The sequence below is a fragment of the Pectinophora gossypiella genome, chromosome 12, assembly GCF_024362695.1.
Source record: "Pectinophora gossypiella chromosome 12, ilPecGoss1.1, whole genome shotgun sequence".
NCBI lineage: Eukaryota > Metazoa > Arthropoda > Insecta > Lepidoptera > Gelechiidae > Pectinophora > Pectinophora gossypiella.
Window position 1 is genome coordinate 14561618 of NC_065415.1, and position 25954 is coordinate 14587571.

Genomic DNA, 25954 nt, shown 5'->3' on the forward strand with positions numbered 1-25954 from the left:
AAATAAAATTTATGTTCTTGGAATGTTGCAGATACCAATTTTATGGTAACACTTACGTCATCAATGGGCTAGTAATGGCGGCTTGTCGTAGAATTGAGCATATAACATAAACTGCCTATATACGTCCCACTGCTGGGCACAGGCCTCCCCTCAATCAACCGGAGGGGGTATGGAGCATACTCCACCACGCTGCTCCACTGCGGGTTGGTGGAGGTGTTTTTACGGCTAATAGCCGGGACCAACGGCTTAACGTGCCCTCCGAAGCATGGAATCATCTTACTTTTTCGGACAATCAGGTGATTCAAGCCTGAAAAGTCCTTACCAAACTAAGGACAGTCTCACAAAGTGATTTCGACAATGTCCCCATCGGGAATCGAACCCGGAATCCAGATCGTGAGCCTAACGCTCTAACCACTAGACCACGGAGGCTGTTAAATGTGTTGCTGGCTGTTAAAGGTGAATTGAGCATACTTGGTCTTTTTATACCATGCTCCGGCCAAGTAGTTAATGCCAAATCTGCGGCAAATCTACAATAAGTCACGTCAAAAAAAGGTATTTTTATACCATGGCTAAACCAACAAGAATGTGGCTCTTAAATTGACGATGATGATGATTCTGCCTGCGATGTCCTAGTCAAACAAAGGACAGTCTCACAAAGTGAGTTTCGACAGTTTCCCCACCGGGATTCGAACCCGGGACGTCCGGATCGCGAGCCTAACGCTCCATGGAGGCCGTTATACTGCGTTGTAAAAGATTAAAATAAACTCAGACCAACAGAGAAAATGAAAGTAGGTAAATTCACGGTGAAATTTCGACTACGTTTTGCGTTTTATTTCGCATAATTCTTGGCGGAGCTCATAAAAATTTCACTCGCCTGCCCAAATCCAAAGCTAGAGACCGACTGAGCAGTGTAAATAATATTTTATGATGGGTGAGGCTTATACATACTGTGATCCTGGCTCTAAATTGAGAATACAGTTTAAACAAGGAGATTACACACCAGGGTTGGAAAAAATCCTGATTTTGGTGCATCACTCCCGCTTTGTAGCATGCTGAGTTGAATCATCGAGAAGGTTAGCATGGCATGGTCATGACTTGAGGAGCAATGAAAGGCATAATATTCCCTATGCAATGAAAGGTATAATATTCCCCTACAAAAGTATTTACTAAGTTTCTGTTTTTTTGTTACAAATAAACTTAAATAAACCTTTATGAAACTATTTTTAATTATGTAGTTTCTAATAATTAGTTATAAAAAGTACATTTCAATAGGAAATTGTTAATAACTTTAGACCCAGAGTAAACCTGAAGAAAATAGGAAGGGTTTATAATATTTTTTATTGTTTGTAGGTTCTTTAGACCTTCAAGTAGTGGCAAAAATGTGTAGAGCTCATTTGGCGTTTATCTATGACAGTTTGAGGAGCTCGGTGGCGCAGCGATAAACGCGCTCGGTCTGCGATTGTTGAAGTTAAGCAACTTTCGCAAAGGCCGGTCATAGGATGGGTGACCACAAAAAAAAGTTTTCATCTCGCTCCATGCTTCGGAAGGGACGTTAAGCCGTTGGTCCCGGTTGCATTAGCAGTCGTTAATAACCATCAATCCGCACTGGGCCCGCGTGATGGTTTAAGGCCCGATCTCCCTATCCATCCATAGGGAAGGCCCGTGCCCCAGCAGTGGGGACGTTAATGGGCTGATTATGATGATTTATGACAAAAATAATAATTTCGATCATCGAATGGTGTGGCTACACTTACGCCATCTATTGACGCCGAAACGTATATAGCGAGGGTCCCAAAACCCTTACATGTAAATGTACAGTGTATGCAACCTCGTGTCAGTGTCCCTGAATATTGAATGACGTTTTGGCGCGTACCGGAGACTCAGGGGCTCTGACCGCTCGCTGCTGAAGCCTCGCGTGCTCTGCAGATTTCAATGCTCATTTACATACATTTACATTGCAGCCGTATTTAAAACGGACTTGGGTACATGGCAGAAGTGAAATATGTCCGTGGTAGATACTTACCTCCAAAACGGAACTGAGTTTTCTTTAATTAAAATATGGATATTTTGTAGCTATCTATTACGTTGGTCAGAAAACTCGGCGAGGCGTGGATACTTCGTTTATTTATTATCCAAAACTTACTAACACCACATTACTTCTTGGCTTTGTTTAAAAAATACAAGATGGTGGACCTAAGTGGTGGATCTCCTGCTTTTTGGTGTCTTGGGTTATTGACATTTTTCTGCAGCGTATAGCTCATAAACCAGTGAGGATAAGAAGATCCTGAGGTCCCGGGTTCGGATCCCGGTAGGGACAAATCACAAAAATCACTTTGTGGTCCTTAGTTTGGTTAGGACATTACAAGCTAATCACCTGATTGTCCAAAAGTAAGATGATCCGTGCTTCTGAAGGCAAGTTAAGCCGTTGGTCCGCGAGGTTATTAACATCAACGCATTTAAAATATTATGCGGACGAGATTTCGCGGGTAACAACTAATAATACATAAACGGTAGGAAATGGAATAAGTGTCCACACGTACCTAACTGTTGTATTGTACATCCCACGTATTTATTTACAAGAACAATGACTTCACCTTGAATTGTTCTCAGCTATTTAGCTCTGTGAAGCGACTGTACTTTACTGTAATCGTTGTAGATAGTTTAGATACTTAGGGCATAGAATAAGGAACGATACTATGTGTAGAACGGCCACTCTCCGCTCCCTACCAGCGGCTGATCTAGGTTTACCTCACCCCCTCGGTCTTACTTTAGTCTACAATCTCCGTAGTCCCCGTATCGACGTCTATAATGACCGAGCCAGTTGTGTTGGTGAAAATTGCACGTAAGATCTTCGTCGCTCTTCGCTTTGGCCCAGGCGGTATGGAGCATACTCCATCGCTGATCCTCTCTGCATCGTGTAGCGAGAGGGGGGTGTTTAAAAAGGGAAGCAATTCATCTATAAAACCAATAATGCTATTTGCCATTTCGTTTCATATGCGCTTTAAATGTCAAATAACAAATGTACCTACTATATTTTATTTACACCATAAACAAAACAGTTACAAAAAAACAAAAAATAAATTAAAATAAAACTAAAACAAATAAACAGAACTCAAAATAAAATAAATTATGTACAATTCACTCAAACTAAACTATATTAATTAAAAAGCCCGCCTCGAATCGTACCTGGTGCAAATGTACCCATAATGCAAGGACGGTGTAACATGCGCGTGAGTGAGCATATTATATCGGACCTATTAGCCAGATGTAATGTCAGAACTCATTTGTCTGTTGTTACATGAGTCTACAGGTTGTAGTGTCGCTCTAAAGAGAGGGAGAAAGAGGGTAGGAGATAGCTCATCTCTTACGTATCCGCGTCAAACAGTTTGATAGTGGGTTTAAATTTTCATGAGCCTTTCAAATCTACATGTGCAAGAACTTGGCTTGTGCACTACAGTAGCTGTAAATTTGTATACGTTTGGTGTGATGTTACTTAAAGCATTTTCACTATTTTACCTTTTTCTGACCTTTATTACACGGCGATATGGCTATATTTAAAAGATGTGTTGCTGTTGCAGTTTCTTGTAATTTCTTTTCCTCAGCCATAAATAACACCTTGCGAAATGACGTAGATTCAAAAATGATAAATTGACCTGAACAAGTTTATTTATGATAATTACTTTGAATGAATGATTCTGATTCCTAGAGCTGGCAGTTATTTTGCCCAAAGAGTCAGTTTAGCTGAGCAGACAGGCAACGTGGCCAGTATTCTGGGGACTTTGCCTCGATGTCTTGAGCTGGAGGACATTTTTTACTTATAAATTAATATTATTATTTTAAATTTGTATATAATATTTGTGTTGTTACAATTGTAGTTAAATCATCATCATCATCATGTCGTCCAAACCGTATCCGGCGACGGCGACTCCTAAATGTCTATCCTGGGTCGTTATTGTAGTGGGCTCTGATGTGGCTGGCGAACCCGAACTTGGTCTTGAAGATCTGGTCACACGGCACACAATAAAGCTGGCCTGACGAATTGAGTGTGTAGTTATAGGAGGGTTTTGGTCGAGACGTCCGTATTTGGCGCTTTGCGTCGACATATTGTAAACGCTTCTCTTCAAATAAATTGACGATTTTATGAACGGAACGGTTATAGTTGAATGGAATGTATTTGTTTATGTATTTTTAATTTGTGTCACATCGTCATTATCATCAGCCCATTAACGTCCCCACTGCTGAGGCACGGGTCTTCCCTGTGGATGGATAGGGAGATCGGGCCCTGAACCATCACGCGGGCCCAGTGCGGATTGATGGTTATTAACGACTGCTAATGCAGTAGGGACCAACGGCTTAACGTGCCTTCCGAAGCACGGAGGAGCTCGAGATGAAGACTTATTTGAGGAGCTCGGTGGCGCAGCGGTAAACGCACTCGGTCTGCGATTGTTGAAGTTAAGCAACTTTCGCAAAGGCTTGTCATAGGTAGGTACAAAAAAAATTGTGTCTAATAAAATATAATATTACCCTGATGTACCAGCATAAATAAAAGAGAAGGTGCAGGTCGTGTCGTATCGGGAGGTGAAGGTTTTGGCGGGAAGAAGAGAGGAATGGCGGTTACTCCACCGACAAGAGCGCAGCTCTTAAATAGAGAGAGAGAGTACCAGCATTATCCAGCAAACTTTGACAAAGAATAAAAGTGAACTATTATGGGTAAATAATTATTTTTATAACACCGAGTTCGTTATTAATTGTCCTACATCCAGCGTGCGTCACACGGGGGACTATAGGTCACAGTATATTTAGATCTACATAACCATGTATCAGGTACACTGCATAATCTGAGGTATTTCTAGACTGAGCATTAGCTATATAGCATTAGCGATATAGTGACTAAGGGAATCAACCGGAGGGGGTATGGAGCATACTCCACCACGCTGCTCCACTGCGGGTTGGTGGAGGTGTTTTTACGGCTAATAGCCGGGACCAACGGCTTAACGTGCACTCCGAAGCACGGAATCATCTTACTTTTTCGGACAATCAGGTGATTCAAGCCTGAAAAGTCCTTACCAAACAAAGGACAGTCTCACAAAGTGATTTCGACAATGTCCCCATCGGGAATCGAACCCGGACCTCCAGATCGTGAGCCTAACGCTCTAACCACTAGACCACGGAGGCTGTTGCCCTCCGGTTGATTGAGGGGAGGCCTGTGCCCAGCAGTGGGACGTATATAGGCAGTTTATGTTATGACTAAGGGAATGTTAGGTTGGTTTGGACACGTAGAGCGGATGAAGGATAATGGAACTGCGAAAGCGGTATATAAAGCGAAAGTTGATGGTAGGGCTGGCTGAGGAATACCTAGGACTTACAATGACCAAATTGGAGATGTAATTGGAAAAGGTTTAGTACGATCTACTCTGAACCGGCATGCGTGTATGAAGCGATTGATGAATGTGGGGGAAGCAAGAGAAGTGTGTCAGGATCGAAGCAAATGGAATTCTATAGGCGACGGTAAATTACATTTGATATCAACTCAGAATCAAAGTCAAAATCATCCCTCAAAGTTTTCGTTACGGTGTTACTAGCACCCTGTAGGTCCTGCAGCGTATTGCTACTATGCCGGACCCGATCCCGAACTCCGCCCCGCACTAATTCGTAGCTACATTTACCTCACCCCCTCAGCTCTTAGCAGGATTTCATTATACACAGATCATAGAAACAAGGGAGATAGGCCACCAGTACTAAATTACAGGAGTCCGCATGCCGCCTCAACGTGTGAAGCGGCCCCACCAAGACATTTATGGTTTTATCGCTACATCCAATTACTTGCCGTACATTGCGTATTTGCACAAGCGCTAGTTGTAGTTGCGCGATGCAAAAGAAGCAATGAATGATGTTGAAAGTTTTGTCATACGATCGTTGCCACATATGATATGATCGTTTTGTGCATATTTCGCTCCCACTGGCTTTGCTCTCGCGGCATCAGAAAGCGACGGTATAATCTTGATAGTCATTACTTTCATAATTGTAAACAAGCTCATCGCTAAGGCCCCTAGAGTCGCTATATAATTCTGAAGAATACTTCGTGAAGTGCAGTTTTTTAAACTCATTCTCGAGAGAGCGACGGTATTTTTAGGATTCCGTACTTAATACTGGTACTAATATAAAATAATAATCTTTCAACACTTTTTTTTCTTTGAGTCCGTGGGTTGCATTTCTTGGTAGAATATATAGTAGGAGAGCGGACCATAGTAAACCTTACGTCATCGACTATTACGAGACCAGTTTATAGTTTAAACGGCCTCCGTGGTCCAGTGGTTTGAATGTTGGGCTCACGATCCGGAGGTCCCGGGTTCAAATCCCGGTGGGGACATATCACCAAAATCACTTTGTGATACCTAGTTTAGTTAGGCTATTACAGGCTGATCACCTGATTGTCCGAAAGTAAGATGATCCGTGCTTCCGAAGGCACGTTAAGCCGTTGGTCCCAGTTACGCAGAATCAAAGTCAAAATCATTAGTGATGCAAGTTAGTAGTCGTTACATGAGCCATGTCAGGGGCCTTTGGCGGCTCAATAATAACACCTGACACCAGGGTTGATGGGGTTGGTAAGCCACTTCATGACCCACACGATAGAACATTACCAGGCATTTATATCATTTGGGTAATCATTAACCTTATAATAAGCTTTTTTACTTATAGTATGCTTATGTAAAATTATTTGCCCGTGCAGCCCGTGCTCCAATGCATAAACTTCTTTCACCCTAAAATTGCCTGGCAGAAATTGCTGCTTAGCAATAAGGCCGCCTATTGTGCTTATGTTTTTATTCGTATGTTTATGTCCTTTGTATATTTCGTTGTGCAAAATAAAGAATAATTATTGATTGATTGATTGAATTATTTAAATAACACAAGTGTTTAAACTGATGCTACAGAACACTCCCTAAAGTTTATCTCTTACTTGGCCGTTTTTTTTTATAAAAGATGTCAAGATAAAAGTATAAGCGAGTCAGGTAGGTCAGAACGTTCTTTGTTAATTAAAATTATGCTCATTTTTATTCTACTAAAGCTTAGTAAGTATCTAAGATAAGGAAGGTCCTCTTCTCGTTAATCTTTCACTCTCACAGGCCGACTGGAAGAAATTTCTGTTAGAAATAAGTTGTACCTTTTGTCTCTCTTCATGTTGTCGTATTGTGTTTCTGTGTAATCCTGTGTACAATAAACTATTGAATAAATAAATATTTAAGGAAGACAGAGACCCAAAATAAAATAGACATTAATCCTTTCTGAGACTATGGGACATTGATGGTTCATAATAGGTAATATGACACCTTGGAATCGGAACGTCATTAGACGTTCTGTCCTTGACAGTGTTAAGTAGGCACTTAACCTGTGCCTTCCTCTGCCATATTATTATGACAGAGAAAATAATCTTACGATATATAAACTAAACAAGGGTAGTCAGCTTCCATCGCAAGATGAACTAAGTACCCACACCTCACCGAACTTTCGGTTAGACCAACGTGATAGGTGGACCCGTATCGCCGTTTATAATGGTCGAACTGTGCTAGTGAAATCTGCACTGACGTAAATGTTACCATTCAATGGGTATCTCCAACATTTCAAGGACGTAAATTTTACTATTGAAAATTAAGAGGATTAGTGACTAATGTATTTAATTACTATTATTTGTCACATATATGAAAATCATTACAACTGTACTTAAATCTTTTACTAAAAGTACATAATTTCCTTGCAAAGTAAATTAAATACATTGGACGGTAATTACTTATTTACGAAATGCCAACGCAGGGTTGGATGACGTCAACTGGGCTAACCTTGAAATGCTGTCAGTTTTGAGGATACCTGGTCTTCTTATACCATGTTCCACGGTATCCTCCTGCGGGACACCTATAAAATATGGGATTTGCATCGGTATGTTGTCCCCTTTAACCTTGTAAAAAATCCATTCGATTTATGATCAGTGAAGTGTTGGTCGACGTTGTAACGTTACACATTCTCACACACACCCAGTCACATACATACACACACTCACATTATTTCACACACATATCGTGGCTGACTTTGCTAACTGACGTATCTGTATTTTTTACTAAAGTGATTTGTGTCTTATTGACAACTTCTATCGTTAGGAAAGAAAGAAAGAAAGAAAGAAACATTTATTACTCCCGGACACCACAGACACAGACAGACAGGTACATTACATTCAACACAGGGCAGAAACCAGACGGAAATTAATAAGTACACAGAAAAAAAAAACAAAACAAAAAGAAAAAACAAACCAAAAACCTAAAAACAATAATAATAAAACTAAGTATTCTAAATGCAACGCACTGCGGCTCGATCATTTGCGGTGGCGTCCGGAATATAAGGACCTCGCTCAGCATAAGTCGCGGCGTGAGCCACGACCCTGGTATTCTGCGGGCCCTGCCGTAAGCCGTTGGTCCAGGTTACTACTTACTGAAGTAAGTTAGTAGTCGTTACATGAGACATGTCAGGGGCCTTTGGTGGCTCAATAGTAACCCTGACACCAGGGTTGATGAGGTTGGTACTCTACCTCACAACCCACACGATAAAAGAAGTATTTTCAATTTTGTAGGGAACAGGGTAGTTTCCAACTAGTCAAATCAGTTACTTTTTATATAAATTGGTACGGGGCGGAGATATACCGTTCCATATAAATAGTAAGTACTTATTATTCTTTATTGATCGGTGCTTCGGAAGGCACGTTAAGCCGTTGGTCCCGGTTACTACTTACTGATGTAAGTAGTCGTTACATGAGTTACGTCAGGGGCCTTTGGCGGCTCAGGAATAACCCTGATACCAGGGTTGATGAGGTTGGTACTCCACCTCACAACCCACACGATAGAAGAAGAAGATTCTTTATTCTATGCTATATAGGTTAGAAACGAAAATACAATAGCCATTAACGACACATTCGTTTCGACTCCAAAGTGTTTACTCCTGAAGTAGGGGCCATAACGAAAATGGATCGCGAGCGACAACAAAACCAATTGGGACAGATTTCAATCTTTTGCGAGGCCCTATAAACTTGTTTGACTCACCTCTCTAAGGGGATTGGAAGCGAGGGGGGTGATTTATTCTTAATGGCAGCTTTTAAGGGTGTGGGGGCCTTAGCCTAGTTCCTATCCGTTACCTAGATGGCGTACAGTCATGAACAATATCATGTACCCACTTAAGAACCCTGTCGCACTATCATATCTGACATTTAATGAGACACACGGTTTAATTTGTCAATAAAGTTAATGTGACATGGTTTCAAAGTGTATTCATATTAGTACTCGTGACTGTACGTATAGTACATTCTGTGCTCATTTAGCTTGGTTTATCTATGACAAAAATAACCACGTTCTCCTATGATGTCACAGTTATTATTAAGCCGCCAAAGGCCTCTGACATGGCTCAAATAACGACTATTTACTTACATCAGTAAGTAGGATGAATTACTTCGATGAGGCCTTTTTAACCCCCCAGAAGATATGTTAATTTAATAGGTATCTTGAACTAATTTATACATAAACCATCTCAAAACTAAAACCTCTCAAAGCGTCGTTACTCGTGTAACAATTTAACAATTAAACTCATTACGTGGCAACATTAATCTCGCGAAACTTTCAGTTTAATCTTCTAAGGGTATTTTAAGCCTATGAAAAATGCCAAGTTTGTTTCAAAAGTGGAGTTTTGAAAGAGGTTGGGTGTAATTTTGGCATCGATTGGGTGCCTTAATTAAAAAGCAGGATCGCGGGATTGTAGCGTGGGTTGTATTGAGTTACTTCAGCACGCCTCCCAGGGGAGTTAAAATGGCCACATCGAAGCTATTCATCTAAGAAAGCAATATTGCTATTTGACAGTTGTTTGCATTGCGCACTTACTTTTATATGCGCAAATATCAAATTGACATTTGCGCAAATAAAAAGATTTTGAAAAGCAAATTGGATGACAGATTATTGTAAAAAAAAAGTATTTATTATTAGAGGACGCCATAGCACGTCATCATTATGCTCAGCGGTGAAGGAAAACATCGGGATACCTACATACTCGAGAAATACGTTTTTAGAGGTGTGTCCCATCGGGTTGGAAGGTCAGACAGGTAGTTGCTTCTGTATAAAACCGGACCTGTCAAATCTTCAGGTTAGGCAAGCTTATTATTTTTTGAAACATAAGAAAACGGCTTGAAAGCTTATTTTACATTATCATTGATAAGCGACAAGCTTTTAATATTATTGCATCTTTTGATAAAGATTTTTTAAAAAAACGGACCTGTCAAATCTTCAGGTTAGGTAAGCGGTAGCTATGGAGATGAGTGTTTGGGGTGTGCTACAACCAAAGACGGACGTCTTCGTGAGTTGCAATAACAATATGGGCTAATAGTGCTAATTCATGTAAACACCTTCTTATTTTATTTTAATTATATCTTTCATTTTCTTATCCGCCGAAAACGAAAGGGACAGGTAATCGACAAGCATAAAATTTATGAAACACACGTAAATTTTAAGCCCAAATCTAAAACAACCGTCTAAAAATTTTACACTGGCCAATAACCCGACAGAATTATGTTGACAGCACACGTCAAACGGTTTGCATACCAGCGAGATACCTTTTTGATTCGCCCGGGTTATCCATTCATTTACTCATTCTTTCTAAAATTAAGACAAAATTAAAAGTTGTCAATCATCCGTCCCTTTCCTTTTCGGTGGATAAGAAAATGACAGGTATAACTTGGAATAAAATTAGATGGCGTCTGCAGGAATTAGAACCATAGGCTAACCGCAGTATTGCTCATTCCCTGGATGCCTGTACATTGCTTATTACGTGACGTCTGACGTCACAACCAACCGCTGTCTGCTGAGTTTATAAAATATTGTCAATTTTCATTCTACGCCAACCCTGAAACACATTAAAGAATTTAATCATTTTCTATTGGTGATCGACGGGTTGATTTTGCTTTCAAAATTGTTCGGCGGTATGGCAATTAGGGGTTTTCATGATATTTATTTGCAGGCTTACTTCACGTGCGTAATTCCTATTAGGGTAGACAGAACTAAGTTGCCAGAAGACGATTCCCAGCTACACTTGTTATTGACACGAGAAAATGAACTTTAGGATGCCATTCATTGATTATAATTACACGTCGAATTCTTATAACGCCAACGGAAATTTTCAAATTACATACATACATACATACATAAACTCACGCCCGTAATCCCTAATGGGGTGGGCAGAGCCACAAGTAATCAAAGACAACTTTCTCAAAAATTCAAAAATCAAAGCCACTGTTGATACGAAGTCCAAAGATGGATATGATGAACCTTATGGTGATAAGGGATCAGCCTATCGCCCATAACATTAGTCCATCATGTTAGAGGACACAATCCCTCTGTCGGTTTTTACGACATGCCCGGTAAGAGAAGCAGCTGAACGTGTTCTATGTTTTTTATATGCTCCCAGAACAGTATAGAAGCATAGCAAGCAACTTTTCAAATTAACAAAACGAAAATCGATCTTATCTGTTTTTGCTTTCGTCGCCATTATTTTAATAAGTAATAAGAAGCTGAATACATTTTATGTTCAACATGCATAGATCCTTGGGGAAGGCCTATGCCCAGCAGTGATGCATAGAAACTTAACAGTTCATGAGGAAAATTCCAGGCTACGTTTCTCAGAAACAACAGATCTCGCTGAACGCAATATTCTTCGTTTAACATTCTAATTTCTTTTATCTTTGTTTTTAGGTATAAAATGATGACCCTTTTTATTACACCCAGGCACATCTTCCACTCCTAATTATTCTGATCAAGATAAAAATCAAAATAAAGAGAAGAAATATAGGTAGCAACATAATACGTGATCCAAATATCAAGCAACAATTACTTTATACATGCTTCTGCCATTAAATTGTATTTTGGAATAATTATGTACCCGAGTAATGAGAAAATAGGTATTTATCACGTTAAAGCTGGACAACGCCATCTATATTGTTGTTGGTGAACCTGCTTGCCTGGAAAGTCCTTCATTGCCTACCTTATTGGTCTATGAAAGACATAGATATTGAACTAAATTACCAAAACTGCAACTTCATTGACAACCTCCTACCCTATTCAGAGAGCAAACATAATTTTCCACAAAACAGTCAATAAAGTTTGATTGCATAGGCTGTATGGTTTGATTCCATTGCCTCGATTTACGACCGATGAGACAGGCCGGCGGCAGCCATTTGTAATTTATTAGCGCCACAGAATGGCGGACTTGTTGGAGTCGACGGAAGTTCGTAAAACGAATGGTTTTATGCGTTTTACAGCTATAATTAATGTAGTTGAATCATTTACTATCTGCTATAATTTGGATTAAATGACGAATGTTGTCAGCATAAATAATTGTGCGATAATTTAATTCGCTTTCCACATTTATTTAGTAGCAATCGAAATATAAAGCAATTAAAATATTACAATACAATACAAATACACTTTATTGCACCAAAATAAAAAGAAATAATTACAAAAAGTCTCTTAACTAAGTACATGGCAAATGGCGGCCTTATCGCTTAACGCGAAAGAAAGAAAATTGAAAGATTGCGGGTACAAACTATACATACAACTAAACAAATACATGCAAATAAATATATAACATACTTACAAATATAATGTATACCTAACCTATATACATAACCTAGCATATATACCTACTTATATAAATAGTACACACAAAATGGTGCTAATTCCTGTAAATACCATCTAATTTTATTTTAAGTTATATCTGTCATTTTCTTATCCGCCGAAAAGGAAAGGGACGGGTAATTGACAAGCATAAAATTTATGGAACACACGTCAATTTTAAGCACAAATCTAAACCAACCGTCTAAAAATTTTACATCAGTCAATAACCCGACACATTCATTTACTCATTCTTCCTAAAATTAAGAGCTGTGAATCATCCGTCCCTTTCCTTTTCGACGGATATGAAAATGACGGATATAACTTAAAATAAAATTAGGCGGTGTTTGCAGGAATCGGGGCCAATACCTAATAATATAAAAATAAAATAAATATTCGGGGTTGCTAATAAATAAATTACTTTTTTTTCTTGAATGGCTTCGCCTTCGCATAAATTTATTACTAAATAAATGGATTCGTTGCTACCGAACTAGTAATTTAGTTATCTTACATTGATTATTTATCTGTACTTATTATTTTTTGCAACCTAAGAAAAAGTTCATGCCTTTTTCATTTTACATTATCATTGATAAGCGACAAGCTTTTAATATTGTTATATCTTTTGCCAAACTTTTTTAATTTTTATACTGAAATGAAGAAAAGTAAGTAATTAATAGAACAAATTGACCATTTCTCCTCAACCAATAGATCAAAAATAAACAATTAGCTATGTAACCTTTACTCAAACCAGGAAAGTGTCTTTTTTAAATTAATGTAATTTGCAACCCTCTTTTGGGTTAATCAAGGGGAGGCTCTCTCTGTGACGTGTATAAATAATGTTTTGCATTTTTGAGGTGGTTATTCTTTTTTTGTTATTTAGGCAAGTACCTACCTACCCAACGAATTATGGAACGTTTTGCTTTTCATTTGAGATTTAGGTACTTGTGTTTTGTGTTTGTCAGGGTTTTTTTGTTTTATTTTCCTTTTGTTTTCCTGGCAACAGATGGTTGTTTGTAATTTGACAGGCTTCTTGGAAAGGCTGAGGGCTGTAACACAATGTTTCAGGACATAATACCTGTTATTGGGCACACATGTCTGTCTGTCTGGGGTACTACGTTTAGACCTAGAATCATGAAAAGCAAAAAGGAAGGTCTTACACTAAAAGTAAAGGAAAAAAATCCGAAAAAGTATTATTCGTTATTCTATGGAAAAAGACGCAGCTTCCTTAAGATTGTTTGTTTTGTACGGAACCTTCACTGCGCGAGTCGGATTCACACTTGACCGCCTTTTTTCCTATATGCCACACTAGGTACAAAGCGAACCGAGGTAAATCTAAAAGCTTTTCCATCATAGGAGTTTCCTTTATCCTGTCGTGTTTTCAATTTACCTTCAGATCGATTTGTTTTTTGACGGAAAAGAACCTGTGTCCTCGAAGCATCGACGGTGCAACCTCTAGACCACTAATAGACCAGGGGTCTTAGCCAAGTTGTAAACGATTATAACTATAGACAGTCACATATCGTCACCTTAAAGCACGACCCGGACACTTCATACAAACAACCTCGTTTTACACAGACACTACACATTGACGTTATCGTACATGCACATCTGTGTGTGTAACGTCTGACGCCATACGATTCAAGTCCGAACTGTGTTCGAGGGGTGAGGTAAACCTAACTCAGACGCTGGTGGCAGTATAAGAAAACCAGGTATGCCCAATCCTATGACAAACCGCCATTGTTAGCCCATTGACTACGTAGTGTTACCATTCATTTGGTATCTCCAACATTCCGAGGACGTAAATTTACTTATTGATAATTAATTGATTTACTGTAATATATTTAATTACTATTACGTGTCACATATGTTACGTGTGTTCCGTGCTTCGGAGGGCACGTTAAGCCGTTGGTCCCGGCTATTAGCCGTAAAAACACCTCCACCAACCCGCAGTGGAGCAGCGTGGTGGAGTATGCTCCATACCCTCTCCGGTTGATTGAGAGGAGGCCTGTGCCCAGCAGTGGGACGTATATAGGCTATTTATATTATGATATGTATGTCACATATATAAGAATCATTAAAACTGTACGTAAATCTTTTACTAAAAGTTTAAAATTTCCTTGCAAAGTAAATTAAAACCATTGGACGTGGGTAATTTATTTTTTACGAAATGGTAACGCAGGGTCGGATGACGTCAGCTGGGCTAACCTTGAAATGCTAGCTGTCAGTTTTGAGAATACCTGGTCTTCTTATACCATGAGGCCAGATAGAAGATGCCGCGCGATAACATTCGAGCGATCGCGACCTTGAATGTGGTTAGGATCGCAGGTGAGCCAATCAGAATGCAGCGTCCTACTCCCCGTTACCTTACCCCAGCTGGTTGAAAATAACATTAGGCGTCTATTTGGTTGTATCGACGATGCCTCGTCGTGACGGGACGCCGGAAACGTCATTAGGGTTGCTACCACGGGGTGATGTTAACGCCATATCCGGCAGGGGTGCCACGTTGACGATCGAGAACGCCAGTTTCTTGAAAAAAATATGAAAATATCGGAATGCTTGGAAGAGGTAATTCAATGTTTATTTTCCTGCGGGAGTGGAATGTAATCAACAAAATTATCACGGCAAATTGTTATCCTAGTCGACTACTCTTAGTTTTTTCTACTGACTTACTCTTACTGACTCCCATAATACACATTCACTCTAGTTTGGGAGTACAGAGGTGAAAAATTGAAACAGCCACACATTGTAAAATACGAAATTTATGTTTTAGCTCCCTGTGTATTAGGCTATTTGAAATATTTTTTTTTTCTTAGCTAGCTTAAATTTGATTGATTTGATTTCGTCCTCTACTGCCAAAGTCTTCATACATGCTTGTAATACTAACGTTAATATTAATTACTTATTCAAAATCAAATATTCCACAATTTGAAAGCCCAATATTCGGGAAGCTTGGAACAATTTAAAATACCCATGTACAGAATCGATTGGGCGAAGCTAACACACAAGAGGCCACACAAAGGCTTCACTTGCACATAAATATTCCCGTTTCCAATATTCCGCTGGAAAACAGTACCCATACTTCAATATTTAGAGGGATTTTCTTAAAAGGATTTGCAGTGGAATTTATTGCGGTTTTAAACTAGTGTCCGATACGGCTTTTAAAAGTGGCTAATGAATTGCTGACCTAAATTCAATTATTCCACTTTTCCTGCCGTATCGTTATAACTGCCGTATGGTTTTTCTTACATGATAAATAGACTGTAAGTGATGTAGATTTTGTTGTTATTAATAGTTTTTAAGATTTTCACAGTTATTTTTAGATTAAGTTTGTTTAATGTTAAGTACTTATTTTTTTTTTGTATTTCTGGCCTAATGTAGTTTCTTGATATTTTTGTTTGTTTTTGCTATACCGTCCCGGGTCCATAGTCATAGTCATAGTCATTTATTGATAATAATAATTACACGTCACAGATATTACAAAATTCAATTAAATTAAATATTACTACGGAATTCAATTACATTAAAATATATTCAATTACAGGTCGTCAAAACTATAGAATGCCTGCTCAATAAGCCATTTTTTAAGTTTAAATTTAAATATAGTACAATTCTTTGCTTGTATGATATGGTCAGGCAGTTTGTTGTACACTCCCGGGGCCATGACATGCACAGTTTTCGCGCTCCTCCGGAGCCTATGAGGCACCCCGTCGAGTATATGCGCGTGCCGTATGTGGTACTGTATATGGTACTGCATATGTGGTACTGTAATATTTATAACAACTGTTTACCATATGGTGTGCAATAAATACTTTGACTTTGACTAAGTAAACACCAGCTCTCGAGGTACAGCAACCGCGCCGCACTCAGCGCGAATTATATCGAGGGCTTTCACCCGTGGCTGCCACCAATAGACGCAACGAATGCCGTCTACGTAGATAGACGTCGTACGACTATTCTTCCTTAGTTCATAATGCGATAATTAATATACCTTTGACTACCCCAATGAGGAACTTTCCAGGCTACGTTCATCAAAAATAATATAGAGGAAAAATAAAGATTAAGACCATGATTCTGAATTCAAGTTGAATTAAGGGGAATGATTTTGAGTTAATATCAAAAGTATACATTTTGCGATAGAAAAATCCACTTGATATTAACTCAAAATCATCCTCCTTAGTATTCGTTACGACGTCACTTGCATACACTTACAAGTACCTACGTACAGGTAGCCATACAGACGGGTGTTAGTGACACCGTAACGAATACTGAGCGGGATGATTCCGACCATGATTCTGAATTGATAAGAAGTGGAACGTATTTCCTCTCGGAAACTTCATTAAAAATATAGTGCTTTTTTGAATTATTTTCTTTTCCATACAGAACCATGATCTGAATCAAAGTTTTCGTACTAACACCCAATCAACTTGGCCGTGAGCTTATAATTTATTATTTTTTTAGTGTCCGGGATGTGCCTAGAAAGACTGGCGACCCTACTCCCGAATTGCTCTGTGAATATTCTCGGACGTCGAATGGCGCGATTAAATTTTCAATTAACTGGACGCGGCGACATAATATCATAGTGGCTCGTTGAAACGCTAACTTCAATTTCCAAGACCAAACCCGAGTTATGTTTTCGTAGTCATTTTGTTTAGTGAGTTCAAGAACAATAATTCGATTTCTGTATTCTGTTTGGGACTAAATAGTTGTTGTGGAACTCTTTGATTATCTAAGTAAAGCCTTGTATTCACTAGCTAATGTTACACCTTAACCCTAATGGTCTCCGTGGTCCAATGGTTGAGCATTGGGCTCACGATTCGGAGGCTCCGGGTTCCAATTCCGGTGGGGAAATATCATAATAATCAGTTCGTGATCCCTAGCTTTGGCTAAGACATTACAGGCTGATAACCCGATTGTCCGAAAGGAAGATGAGCCGTGGTTCGGAAGGCACGTTAAGCCGTTGGTCCCGGTTACTACTCACTGATGTAAGTATGTAGTCGTTACATGAGCCATGTCAGGGGCCTTTGGCGGCTCAATAATAACCCTGACACCAGGGTTGATGAGCTTGGTATTCCACACCTCACAACCTGATGCCTTGTGGAGTCATACCTTAAGTTATTTACTTTTCGTCCCGATTTTAACTTGCTAGAATAGACCCCCCCCCCCCCCCGAGCTACTTTCAATCCAAGTAAAAATTTAAATATCTTGAGGAAACCCATATTCCCGAGAAATGCATTTTCCTAATGTGACCAAACCTGTATTGGGCTGGTTTTCCCTTCGCGGGTTAGGTAAGCGAACCCTGTGATAAACGGGACAATGCTAGGGAGATGATGATTGAATGAAAGAGATGGCGATGGATAATGACTAGGACGCTTGTTGGAGGGACTGGCCAGGGTACGTACAGGATTGCGAAAAATGAAGAGGAAGGGGAGGCCTTTGCCCAGCAGTGGCTGTTCTTGTAGGCTAGATTAGATGAGGTAGAGGTGTTAATGAAAATCACATAATGAGAATTTAAAAAACAGTGCTAACGAGGTTTTCACTTAACCCTTTCACGGACAGAGACAATAGGTCATTGATGGTTCATAATAGGTAATATGACACCTTGGATTCGGAACATCATTAGACGTTCTGTCCTTGAAAGTGTTAACATCTCAATCGTGTTTATAGAATACCAAATAAGTAGGTAACAATAACCGCGGATGTAGAAGCAACGATAACTATTTAACATAAACGAAAGGTTCCCGCAATCTTACAATTTCAATTTTTACATATTTGCCGCCTTATTGTTGTCTGGAAGAAATCGCTATAAGCGATAAGGCCGCCATTTGCCAAGTACCCAGTTAAGAGTCTTTTGTTAATATTTCCTTTTATTTTGGTGCAATAAAGTATATTTTTATTTTGTATCACTGACTAAACTTAATGTATTGTATTTGTAAAGTAAATAGTTGTTTGTAGTTTATAGCCTTGTATTGTAACCCATAGCAACAATGGAACCTTTTGGCAATATCCAATGTTTGTGAAAAAGTTCCAGTACTGCGTCGATTTGCCGGTTCATCCAATATTTTACACATTGTGCCTCTGTTATGATATCAGAATATTCGACGGTCGTTCGTGCATTAAAATTTCAATTAAATCAGGGTCTGCGCATGCCTGTGTGTGACAGTGGCGTGTAGAATTGGATTCTGTTTGTTCTGCTCTCTGGATATTTGCCGCTCCCGTGGATTTTGATTGGCGTGATGTCTGATGGCTGTTTTAACGAGGAATTCGATTTTTTCAACAGGCATATCGGTAAATGTTTGTTTATCCCCTGCCCTTATTCTACTCTAACGGTGGTATTAATAAACTAATCTCAGCTGAGACTGCCCTCAAGATCATGCTCAAGTCTCTGTTTTTATATGAAAACTGTCACATTGACATGATCTTGAGGGCAGTCTCGAAGCTGAGACTAGTTTAATAATACCACCCTAAGTGTGGTCGACACAGCATGTATTAATGTGTTTTTTTTTCAACGTGACTTATTGTATCTACTACAGTTCCGCAAATGGCATTAACTACTTGGCCGGACAAATGGGGAGCGCTGAGGGCTCTCACCCGGTACAACGTTTAAGAAAACAGGCCAGAGGGCGCCCAGTTGGACGCGAACCTCCGGTAAGGGTGTCGTTTGAGAGGAAAAATATTTGAAAGAATTAATCGACTCTAGTGGGTCGATAGCGATAAGTGCTAATTGAGGGATCCGTCGACCACGCCAGCGGCGGGGTCGGTATCGGGGTATAAATGTGTGTATAGGTTAATGTTGTAAATGTGTATGTGTGTCGAAGGTTTTGGTGGGGACGGGTCTCATACAGTTACGGTCATTGTCCTTTTAATGTCAAATAACAATATTGCTATTTAGATAAATTGCTTCGATGTGGCGTTTTTAATCCCTTTAGCATTGCTGCGTTGTGCGACGGATGCGGCAGAGACTTGGTTAGGGGAGATTCAGCAAGATATATGTATGATCCACGCAGGATATTTTATTTTTGTCTGCCATACGCAATAATAATAATCCCTTTAGTCACTCTGTATGGTAAAGAAAACTTTGGTTAGGTTTGGTGAATATATTTAAAGTGATAAAAGTTACAAAGGGTATTAAAAACTAGTAGGTTGGTGCTTATTCTTCCCAAATTATAAAAAAAGGCTAATAATCTATAAAATAATGTAAAGATATTGATTTGGTCATTGCTATTATCACAGTTTAGACATCGACGCTTCGTAGTTAGGGAGGTATTCTCTGAAGATGCCCTCCCAAAATTCTATATCCTCCTTAAGTGGCTTGGCTCGGAGTGTGAAGGTGTTACTGATCTCCATGTATTTCTGGTCTTTCTCATCATAAGGCTCCCATGTGGCTCCCAGCGATGAATCTGGAGTTGGGTTCCTGTGAAAAGTTGTTAAGTTAACATACATAAACTCACGCTTATTTCCTACCGGGGTAAGCAGAGACTATGGAATCCAATTTGCTTCGATCCTGACATACTTGTCTTGCTTCCTCCACATTCATCAATTGTTTCATACACGCACGCCGGTTCATAGTAGATCTTACTGAACCTTTTCTAAGGACATCTCCAATTTTGTTAATGTACGTCCTTCTAGGCCTTCCTCTGCCAGCCACTAACCTTCGCTTTATATACTGCTTTCGTAATCCTATTATCCTTCATCCGCTATATGTGTCCCAAACCAACTTAACATTCCCTTCTCAATCAATTGTTAGGTTAATTCTCAAAATAAAGCTACTTTATGTTATTATTTTCTTTTTGTAGAGTATTGCTAGGACTTATAACTGAGTAAGTAATTTTCGTAGTTCCTGGAAAGTTGATAAAATCTACTTTCTTCCGCGGAGGGTGAGGGGGAGGATCTTTTTCAATATATTTTAGTCCCGTAAATAGTGGATCAAATGTAAGTGGATAATTGCTCACATTATGGTTAAATCTGTTTAGATTAAATTTGATACCTGCGAGCTTAGGCTACACGCTGCTGTGCCAAGGGTCGCGCGTGGCGTGTGTATTAGCTTAAGTTTTATAAGTTGTTACTAACATATATGGATACAGTCCGAAATAAATAATTTGAATTTGAATTTTAGGGTTGCCAAGTCATTTTACTTTTTAAACTTTACGCGTTTTTTTATGATCCATTCGGTTTTTTAACGCTATAGCTACAATTAATAACATTCTTAGGATCCGTCATTTGTGTATTATTCTAGAATAGTGTAAATATTCATAATAAGTAAATTGTTTGCTGTAAAAGTTTTTTTTTTCAATAACAGCTCAAATATGGCTGCAGGTTTTCGTACACTGCCCACTGATAGGAATTCGTGAATACACGTAGGATTAAAATGTAATGTAACACTTACCCATATTTGGCAAAATTAGTCCAGAGTTTCGTGATGTTGTTAATCAGTTCGAAAGTCTTGGAATCTTTGTCGATTTTCTGGTTTGTGACAAGGGACAGAGCTTTCAAAGGAAACAAGTATGCTAAGTCGTCAGCATGCGATACTGTGGGTCTGTTGTTCAGGAGATCGCCTATATGTATGATGTTAGCGAACCAGTTCCTTTCAGTCTGTGTGCTGAATTCATATAAGTAGACCTTGTTCGTCCTACTACTTATCTTCTCAGCTTGAACAATTCCATAGTTGAACATTGCATCGCCTAGGTATTTAACATACTGTTCAACAGTTTCCATTGAAACCTTCTGTTTTCCAAAGTAGTGCTTCTTCGTCTTTTTTCCTACTTCAAGTACAGTGCTTATCGGGCAATTTCTTGTAATTTCTCCCGGAGTTAATACTTCAGGGAATGCATCAGTTTGTGTGAGTATTTCTTCTAAATTCGCACCTGCTGCAAGGCACACGATACCTTCATCGGCACAGAAACCAGACATTATCTCAACTCCTTCGTGGACGCCATTCCTCAGAACATCATAAATGTCCCCGTAAAAGAATCTTTCATTGTCACCGAATTGCTTCTCACTTACAATACTAAAGTATAGGTTCGTCCCTGCTCTTACCGTTTCGCTGAGAGTGATGGGTGCTTTAACATTAACTAGGACTTCCATGGGTTGACATTTTAAGAATTCATATATCTCCTTGCCATCTTCAGATTCGCAACCGAGTTGTTTTGCTAAGGCCTTAGCTCTTTCGTATGGTTCAAAAGTTGATGCCCAGCTACTGGTAGCAGCTCCACTTTGGGCTATTGCTCTTTTGAAGAGTCCTTTAGACATTGGTGATACAAGGTGGTACCAGACACAGGCACCTCCAGCGCTTTCGCCGAAAATTGTGACGTTATTCGGGTCACCGCCGAAGTTGCTAATATTATCTCTGACCCATCTGAGAGCAGCGACTTGGTCCTTTATACCAGCGTTACCGGGTACGTCTTCAATGTCCAGGCAAAGGAACCCAAGTATTTCGAGCCTGTAGTTGATTGTGACCAATATGACGTCTTCTCTGACGAGAAACTCTGGGCCGTACAGGTCATCGTTGCCATACCCGCAGACGAATCCTCCTCCATGGATGAAAAACATGACTGGTAGAGGTTTGGTTGGCTTGATGGCTGGGGTGTATATGTTGAGGTAGAGGCAGTCCTCGCTGCCCGACTTGCCAGTTTTTAGGAATATGTCATCTTGGTAGCAAATTGGGCCATGCTCAGTGGCACTACGAACTCCGTCCCATGGCTTCAACGGTTGAGGCGCCTGCAAATAAATTGGAATACCCAATAAGTGATAATATTAAAAAACTATCGGTTCGAACCCCGGTAGCGGACTTGCACCAATGAGTTATTAATTGCCCTCAAATGGAATTCTGACTAACACAGTTGGCTCGACCATGATAGACGGCGATACGGCTCACCACGTATCACATTTGTCTAACAGAAAGCTCGGTGAGGCGTGGGTACTTAGTTCATCTTGTGATGGATGTATCTCTGACTACCCCATACATATACATATATAGGATCACGCCTGTATCCCTACAGGGGTAGGCACGGGATCTAGATGTTATTTTTCAAACAATCTATATACGTAATAATATAGCAATTTTGGAAAGGTCTTGGGGGGCCATTCTAACTTGTTGATGGCCAATTTAACATTTTTAAATCTATGTTATTTCGCAAGGTGTCATGGCGGAGAAGAAATGATAAGAAACTGCAACAGCAACTTTAATTAAGTAAATGTATTTTTTTAAATACATTATCAAGGACGTCTACGTTGAATGAATTAAAGTACTGACTGAAAAAAGATTAAGAACAGTGTCGGGACGAATAAATGCGAGGAAATCTACTTGTTTCGATTATTTCTATTGATTTATTTATTAAATGAGCCATTTATTTACACAAGTGATGTGTCCTCACAGCGCCTTTTGTAATATAATACAATAACAATTCTTTTTTGAGCTCCAAGGACACATATAATAAAAATAAAACAGACTGGCACTGTTCGGCTCCTGGTATGTGTGGACTGTAGATGTAGTAGATGGTGAGAGGTCGAGGGTTTTAGTTCCAATTGCAAAACACCAATTTGTTCCTTGTCACTATTTAATTAAGTTTTTGTATTCAAAAATTAAAAATTCAAAAATATTTATTTTTCAAAATTGGCTTACAAAGTTAGCGCTTTTTGAACGTCAAAAAATTAAATTACATATTATGTAACTAGCTGTAAAACTACAACCACATCGGAATCTGTAACGCTGAGGGAAAGACGTGGCCAGAAAACCTCCTAGCACAGGGCCCTAGTCCTACTGTTTCATGTTTTCCTTTAATTTTTTTTTAAATCCAGTTTGTATTACATAATTTATAGACTTAAATACAATGGTAGGTATTCCAATTACAGTCGGTGGAAGGAAAGTGATGTAATCGTTATGATGTAATAAGTGATATATAAGTGGTGTGTAATCGTTAAAATACACTTTCGCGGGTGGCGTTAGCCATTCTATTCCGTATAATATTGCCATGCAAAAAATATTAATTATTTTATACTTGTGTTGCCAGCAACAGGCACTAACGCGGCTTCTTATTGCTCAGGTAGCTAACTGTTAGTTTTGAGCATACCTACCTGGTTTTCTTATAAGTACCATGGCTTCGACTTAGTCGTGTTTATGTGTGTTTATGATAATCGCGCCGGCGGCATCGCAGTATATATATAATAGACCTTTAAGTACTTAATTCTTTGCTTGGATTACGTAATGCATAAAAAAGGGTCTGGATATAGTATTTTTGTGATCGACGTTTATTATTCTAACCGGAGTTGTTTTGTGTTGGTAGTCGTTACATGAGCCGTGTCAGGGGCCTATGGCGGCTCAATAGTAACCCGGACACCAGTGTTGATGAGGTTGGCACTCGACCTCACAACCCAAACCATAGAAGAAGATATTCGATAATATTATTATGTTTGTTATGTAATAAATTCCGCAAACATTAGCAAGCGATATGCCGTTACTAAATCTTATCGTAATCATTATTATTGTTGCATACCTACGATTTCAACGTGACTTTATGTATTATGTTAGGACACACAAGTCTGATAAGTGGTTTAGAAGTTACAATCACGCAGCATCACTTTCTTACATATATTATAAGTGAAGGACAGCACTCATTAAAGAGTTAACAAAATAAAATTAGATTAAGTTTGTGTGCGCACGAAAAGGCACCGCCTACCTTAAATCTCAATTCACCAACAGGTGGCTGCGCGTACGGCACTCCTTTAAAACTATAAAACTTCCCTCCGAACTCATTCTCCACCTCTTGGCCCTCTAAGATTCCCTCCCGGACTCGAACTTGCACCATTTTACAAAACCGGTTAAATGAATTATGGACAATAAAATAATTACACGTCTGCACTCGGCAGATGTAATTTTACGAATTCGGAAGGTAGTGTTGCCTGTCCATAGGTCGCGCTCGATAGGTTAAAAAAAATAATAGTGTCGCTAGCTCATTTAGATTAATAAAATCGATATTGCTATGTAAGCAATATCGATAGTATTGCTTCTGACAACAGCAAGGATTATTGATAGATGAAAAGTGAAAATTTTATTGGTAAAATACTATTACCTACAAGTCATTAATTAAATACAATAATTCAGAGTAGGTATGTTAAACGTACTTAATGAATCGACATGAACAAGACAAATAATATCAATACAATATCAATTAAATACAAAATCATTAATCATTTTTATCATTATTTTTTGTTGATTGATTGATTGAATAATAATCGTAATCGAATGTCATTCCATTTAAATTAAAATTATTATAAATTACAAATTAGAAATAATCAATTAAAAAAATGGAAAATCGTAAAATTGCATCTTCTCAAGAAGATGTACTCTGTTTTTAAATATGCAGGCAGAAGTTGCACTTCTCACGTCATCCGGTATTCGATTATAGACCTTAGGGCCTATTACGTAAACCGATTGTTCGGTTTTTGATACTAGCGATGTATTGTTTCTAATATCGATATTGCTGTGTATCAATAATATTATTACTATCGATGCAAAATTATGATTTAAAAGGTATAAATCGATAGTTCGGCAAAAACACCGCAAAATATTGGTATACTTTGCTACAACATCGATATTAAAACATTTTTAGGTGCTGCTATCGGTGGATAGCAAGATTATCGATAGTAAGTTTTATTGATATCAGTTGTATTATATACATACATAAACTCACGCCTATTTCCCACCGGGGTAAGCAGAGACTATAGAATTCCATCAGTTGTATTATGGCTTACAAATATACAATAATTTATTTAAAGTAATTACTGTTGTCTGACTCCGTGGTCTGACAGCCTCCGTGGTCTAGTGGTTAGAGCGTTAGGCTCACGATCTGGAGGTCCGGGTTCGATTCCCGATGGGGACATTGTCGAAATCACTTTGTGAGACTGTCCTTTGTTTTGTAAGGACTTTTCAGGCTTGAATCACCTGATTGTCCGAAAAAGTAAGATGATTCCGTGCTTCGGAGGGCACGTTAAGCCGTTGGTCCCGGCTATTAGCCGTAAAAACACCTCCACCAACCCGCATTGGAGCAGCGTGGTGGAGTATGCTCCATACCCCCTCCGGTTGATTGAGGGGAGGCCTGTGCCCAGCGGTGGGACGTATATAGGTTGTTTATGTTATGTTATGTAATTACTGTTGCTGATTCCAATACACACCACCTGTCATTTTCTTATTTGCTGAAAAGGAAAGAGACGGATAATCGACAGGTATAAAATTTATGGAACACATCAATTTTAGGCAGAAGTTTAAAAAA

General features: G+C 39.0%; 2 protein-coding genes across 2 annotated transcripts in view; one reads left to right on the forward strand and one right to left on the reverse strand.

The window, feature by feature from the left end:
- Positions 1–25954, forward strand: part of LOC126371230 (muscarinic acetylcholine receptor DM1) — a 133046-nt gene that overhangs the window by 11607 nt on the left and 95485 nt on the right. The window lies entirely within an intron of this gene.
- LOC126371247 (juvenile hormone esterase-like) lies at positions 19689–24588 on the reverse strand. The gene is made up of 3 exons (XM_050016525.1): positions 24362–24588; positions 21073–22403; positions 19689–20100 (listed from the first exon to the last, which is right to left on the reverse strand). The coding sequence occupies exons 1-3, from the start codon at positions 24488–24490 to the stop codon at positions 19914–19916; spliced, it is 1647 nt and encodes a 548-aa protein (XP_049872482.1). The 5' UTR covers positions 24491–24588; the 3' UTR covers positions 19689–19913.